The 6,231-nt window shown below is 35.8% G+C and overlaps 2 protein-coding genes across 2 annotated transcripts; both read left to right on the forward strand.

The window, feature by feature from the left end:
• Nucleotides 1-795: 795 nt before the first annotated feature.
• LOC149526921 (uncharacterized) lies at nucleotides 796-3,009 on the forward strand. Its single transcript, XM_089784290.1, has 5 exons — nucleotides 796-1,182; nucleotides 1,521-1,665; nucleotides 1,728-1,925; nucleotides 2,010-2,188; nucleotides 2,794-3,009. Exons 1-5 carry the CDS (start codon nucleotides 796-798, stop codon nucleotides 3,007-3,009), a joined length of 1,125 nt encoding a protein of 374 aa, XP_089640416.1.
• Nucleotides 3,010-4,577: 1,568 nt separating this feature from the next.
• Nucleotides 4,578-5,480, forward strand: LOC110420560 (thaumatin-like protein 1b). The gene is made up of 2 exons (XM_021433914.1): nucleotides 4,578-4,629; nucleotides 4,807-5,480. Exons 1-2 carry the CDS (start codon nucleotides 4,578-4,580, stop codon nucleotides 5,478-5,480), a joined length of 726 nt encoding a protein of 241 aa, XP_021289589.1.
• Nucleotides 5,481-6,231: the final 751 nt, after the last annotated feature.

The following is a 6,231-nucleotide window of genomic DNA, read 5'->3' on the forward strand; positions in this document are numbered from 1 at the left end:
ATTGCAATAAGACCACACATATTACTAAATTTTTTGGTTTAGACTAAATGTCAAGCATAGGTCTTGTGGTCAACTAGGACACGTTGAAAGAGTATGTAAACAAGAGTTCTCATTCTGATGAAAAGGCTGCAGTTGCAGAGGAAATGGAGAATACAATGAGGTGTTGTTTATGGTTCAAGACGTCAGTAGTTCAGACAAAAAAAATTTAGGACTGATAGATAGTGCTTGTTCAAATCATTTGACTGGAGATGAAAGTCAATTTACCTCATTGAATAGGAGCTATGAGGCTAAGGTAGAGATTGGTGATGGATCATTTCTCAAGATACTTGGTATAAGGACAGTAGCTGTCAAGACTCAGGAAGGCAGTAAATACATACATGATGTCTATTTTGTTCTTGAAGCCAATCAAAACTTACTCAGTGTAGGTCAACTTACTGAGAATCACTTTGCACTTTTATTTAAAGATCAGTTTTGTACTATTTTTGATCCTCAAGGAGAGGAAGTATTAACAGTTGAGATGAAGAACAAGTGCTACCCTATTGATTAGAAAAGGGTAGCAAGTAAGGCTTTTATCAGCTGTGTTGATGATTCTGAATTATGGCATAGGAGATCTGGACATGTCAACTACCATTCTCTACAAAAGATGTACTCTCAGAAGCTAGTTGATGGCTTTCCTAAGGTTTAAAACCTAAGCCATCATGTGGGACATGTCAAATAGGTAAACAATGTTGGCATCCATTCCCAAAAGAAAGGAAGTGGAGAGCATTCGAGAAGCTGCAGCGCATACATACTGATATGGAAGGTCTTATGAAAACTGTCTCTTTAGGTGGCAGTAATTATTACCTCATATTTATTAATGATCTAACCAAATATTGTTGGACTTACTTTCTTAAGCTCAAGTCAGAAGCTTTATCTTATTTTGTTAAGTTCAAGAACTTGGTAGACAATCAAGCAAATGTGAGTATAAAGATTCTCAAGAGTGACAATGGTAAAGAATATATTGCTAGGGAGTTTGAGAATTTTTTGTCTGAGTTTGGCATCACTCATCAACTGATTGTTGCATATAGTCCTCAACAGAATAGGGTTTTTGAGAGGAAAAATAGAACTCTAATGGAGATGGCAAGATGTTTGCTATTTCGAAAGCACCTACCAAAACACTTTTGGGCAAAAGCTGTGAATACAGTAAATTATTTACTGAATTTGACTCAAACAAGGGCATTAGCTGAAAAAACACCATTTAAAGCTTGGTTTGGTTACAAGCCTTGAGTAGCTCACTTAAAAGTATTTGGAAGCATCTGCTATGCAAATATCCCAAATCAAAGCAGGACTAAGTTGGATGAGAAAAGTATCTTAGCTATTTACATGGATATAATGAAGTCTCCAAGAGATACAAACTTTATAATCTGAAAACTCAGAAGTTTTTTGTTTGTAGAGATGTCAAATTGGATGAACATTCTTACTGGAATTGAGAAAAGTTAGCTGTTGATTCTTTAAATTTGCAAAGATTGGTGTAAGAGCAGTTAGTGAAAAAAGATGGTGAAGAAGTGGATATTGAAGATGAAAGACTTGTTGTGAGGAGTATTAGGTCACTGCAAGACATTTATGCCAGGCGTAATGTGGCAGTGTGTGAACCTATAATTATGCAGAAGTTGCAACAGACAAAAGGTGGGTGTAGGCAATAGAGCAAGAAATGCTGATGATTGAGAAGAATGGTACTTGGTTATTAGTGGACAAACCAACAAATCGGCATGTAATTAGAACGAAGTGGATTTTGAAGGCAAAGCTTAAAGCTGATGCAATAGTGAACAAATACAAAGCAAGATTGGTGGTAAAAGGGTATTCTTATATTTATGGTGTGGACTACTGGGGGACTTTTGCTCCAGTTGCAAGACATGACACTATAAGGTTGTTGGCTGCTCGAGAAGGTTGGAATATTTGGCATCTTGATGTAAAATCAGCTCTTTTTAATGGCTATCTTATTGAAGACATTTATATTCATCAACCATAAGGATTCATCAAACGAGGGACTGAGGATAAAGTTTCCAAAATGGCGAAAGCATTGAATGGTTTAAAACAGGCTCTAAGGGTCTGGTATGACAAAATTGACTCATTCCTCAATGCTGAAGGCTTTCAAATGAGTCAAAATGAGCCTACACTGTATGTTAGCAGTCTTGCAGTTTTTGTCAAGGTAATTATCTCCTCGTATGTTGATGATTTATTACTTACTGCTTCGGATGTTAGTTTATTAAGTAATTTTAAGAACAAGTTAATGAAAGAATTTGAAATGACTAACTTGGGAGAGATGCACTATTTTTTGGGATTACAATTCATTCAAAGGTCAGATTATATTTACATACATCAAAGTAAATATGTAAATGAAATTCTGAAGAAGTTTCACATGGAGAAGTGTAAAGCTGTGGATACTCCTTTAGCTTCAGACTACAGATTAACAAAGGATGATGGTACCCCAAGTGCAGAAAGTTCAATGTACAGAAGCATCATTGGAAGTCTACTTTATTTAACTGCTTCAAGACCAGATATCATGTTCTCTGCTAGTTTACTATTTCGATTTATGCACAACCCCTCACAAGTTCACTTTGCAGCAGCTAAGAGAGTATTAAGGTACATTAAAGGAACAGTAGATTTAGGCTTGAAGTTTGAGAAGAAGAAAAGCTTTGTTCTAATGGGATATTGAGATAATAATTGGGCAGGAAGTCTTGATGACTCTAAAAGAACCTATAGTTATTGTTTTTAACTTTGTAGTGCAGTTTCAGTTGAAATTCAAAAAAGCAGGTGGAGGCTCAATCTTCTGTAGAAGCAGAGTATATTGCTACTGCTGTTGCTTCAAATCATGTGATTTGGCTGAGAAAAGTCTTCCATGATCTGGGTTATAACTATGATAAAGGTACATTGCTATACATTGACAACAAATCTGCTATTTCAATTACTAAAAACCTTGTGCAGTATGGCAGGACAAAACTCATCAAAGTGAAGTTTCATGCAATCTAAGAGGCTGTGAAAGATGAAGAAGTTGATATTCAGCACTGTGGCATTATACTGTAGATAACAGATATCTTTACTAAAAGTCTAAGTAAGGATTAGTTCATGTTTCTGAGATCTGAATTAGGGATTTGCAATTCAAACACCAAGGAGGTGTGTTGAATATTGATGGTTTTTTGATTTGCAATGAAGCTATTACAGAGGAATAGGTAATGGTGATTTCGAAGGAAGCCGAAAGTTCAAAAGGAACAAGAAAACTTAAGTCAGCAATCGTTTCAAGGCTTTACTCTTGTCGTTTTTTTCTTTTGTTAGATTCAATTTTACTTGTTTTTTACTGTTTATTTTATGTTGGTTAAAAGTCAAAATTAGCTACTTTATTTAGTGAAACTGCGCCATATAGGTAGTGTATGAGTTATTGTGCAAGGGAATCTTTCACAGATCCCAACATCCTCGATCTTCGTAATGCCGGATGGTTTCATCTGGTTTGCTATTTCTTTTACATTTTCTCTCTCTTTGAACCGTGTATATATATGTATGTATGTATGTATGTATATTGGTTGTTGAATGCAAAATGTTGTGCTGAAGCTATTTTTTGAAGAAACAGTATTCTTCTCTCTCTTCTCTTTTGACTATTCTCTCCCTTAATTATCATCTTCATCCTTTGAATATTCAAATGTTTTAACAGAGACAATGGCATCATAATTTCATATGAATACGAAAGCAATACTTTTGGATCATAGATTTGTATCTACAAAAAAGTATGATGCCAATTCTTTCCTTCGCCATTTCAACAATCTTTGAATATTTTGTCAACATCACCCATCCAAATACACCTTACATTTGAACATATAGAGAATGCAAGAGCTGGACTTCATTTTATTAGGTTGTTTTTAGCAGTAATAATCTGATTTTTCCTGTATCTCTTATTTGTCTAACTACACTTAGGCATACATATTTGGAAAATTCATCTTGAAAGTCACTCAACCACACTGTTGCACTAATTTTTTTTTTTTGAAAAGTAGAATTTTATTGATGTCGGGAGTAATTCTCCTTACAGATAATAAAGGGAGGATTTCAAACCTTTATAGTCATACATGTAAGGCATATAGACTTAAAAACCTCAACTTTGCTATACAAAAATCTAACATAGCACTGCCACCTGGCACAATCAGTAAAACCCTTGGCGCACATATATTTACATTTTAATCAAACAACACACCGAGGCACACAATACAATCTCAATTAAGAGGTAAATCATACAAAGCATGCCATATATAATTCTCTTATTGAGCATGCTGTTCTGTAAAATGAAATATATATATATATTAGTTGCTATATTTATTGTTTCTTAAGGTGCATTAACTCAAAGGAATCCTGCATTTACTCGATACTGATATGGAGATGCAAACCATAATCTGCTTTCCATAAATTTTAGTTGTTGAGACTGAGCATGCAAGCACGCATGCCTTATCTCTAGTCCTCTATTACCATTTTTACACCTAGTTTAGGCCTATATAAAGCAACGCTTGCTTCACTGGAATCATCAGAGAAGAAATTAAAAGAAAAAAGATTTAGTTATGGAGGTTCGAGTTATCTTTGCCTTTTCCTTGGCCATTTTCTTCTTCTATGGTAAATAATTTCCCTGGTTTTTCCATATGTTTTTGTTGCATTGAGTCGTCACATTCTCAAGCAATATCAGCATATTAATACAAATCTGATATTTATAATTGCAAAGATTTCTTGTCATTGATTAGAAGGAAAAAAGTTGTCAAAAATTCATGCCTGATGAAGCTATTTTTGTTGCAGGGGCTCAATCGGCTACGTTCACATTTACAAACAACTGTCCTTACACTGTTTGGCCAGCAACTCTAACAGGTGCAGGTCCTCAACTATCCTCGACCGGTTTTGAGTTAGCCTCAAAAGCCTCATCAACCCTTAATGTTCCAGCTCCATGGTCTGGCCGTTTGTGGGCTCGAACCCAATGCGCAAACACCAACGGTAAGTTCGAATGCGCCACCGCGGACTGTGGCTCTGGTCAGGTTACGTGCAATGGCGCTGGTGCAATCCCACCTGCGTCCCTGATAGAATTCACCCTGGCAGCAAACAGTGGACAAGACTTTTACGATGTCAGCCTCGTCGATGGCTTTAACTTGCCTCTTTCCGCTACCCCGCAAGGTGGATCAGATGGTTGCGGTGCCACGAGCTGCCCTGCCAATGTCAATGCAGCTTGCCCACCGGAATTGCAGGTTAAGGGATCGGATGGAGCTGTTATCGCCTGCAAGAGCGCGTGTTTGGGCTTTAATCAACCCCAATATTGCTGCACTGGCGCTTATAATTCACCGAATACATGTCAGCCAACAACATATTCTAAGATTTTTAAGAGCCAATGTCCTCAGGCTTATAGTTATGCTTTTGATGATAAGAGTAGTACATTTACATGTACCGGTGGAGCTAATTATCTTATAACTTTCTGTCCTTGAAGATTTGGACTACACTAATTGTCATGACTCATGATCATAATAAAATCTTTAATTAGGTTGATTTTTCTTTGTCTTATACCTTTCGGGTTAATTATATTGCATTTGATGGTATTTTTTATTTTATTTTTTAATCAAAGTATATATAATATTGGAAGAAGGGGTATTCAAGTAGGAGGAACATCTACTTAAAAGAGTTGTTTAAGGGGTTATTAAGTGTGTTACTTTACTTTTCACTCCTAAAATTAAGCAGAAAAAGGAAAAATAATGGCAAGCTCAATCTTAAATTAATGGACTTTCCATTTATTTTTTGGTGATGGCCTTCCATATAAGTACTAACAAAACCTAGTAATTACGTGCTTCTAAACGTACATGATTGATCCTTATCTTCTAATTAGTAATTGAGCACAATAATTATTAGGAAATTCCAGTTAGAGACTTGGATCATTCCCATGTTTTTATGAATCTAACAACTATGCTGCAACAGATTTCCCTGAAGAAAAGTTATAAACAGCTAACTCATCACATTATATGCCATGCCTAATACATAGGGATGGTAATGGGTATCCTATTATTATAAGGTACCAATGGGTACCTGACCTAGTTATATCATATTAAGATACTTTACAATTAGGTTTGAGACGGATTCAAATGGTGATTTCACTATCTGTATCGGGTTTGAGTATTATTTCTTGGATACTTACTACCCAAACCCGATAATGTTACCCCGAACTCGATCTCAATATCCGTTTAT

This window comes from Theobroma umbraticum, unplaced genomic scaffold, assembly GCF_002168275.2.
Source record: "Theobroma umbraticum cultivar Fairchild unplaced genomic scaffold, ASM216827v3 scaffold_86.0, whole genome shotgun sequence".
Classification (NCBI taxonomy): Eukaryota; Viridiplantae; Streptophyta; class Magnoliopsida; order Malvales; family Malvaceae; genus Theobroma; species Theobroma umbraticum.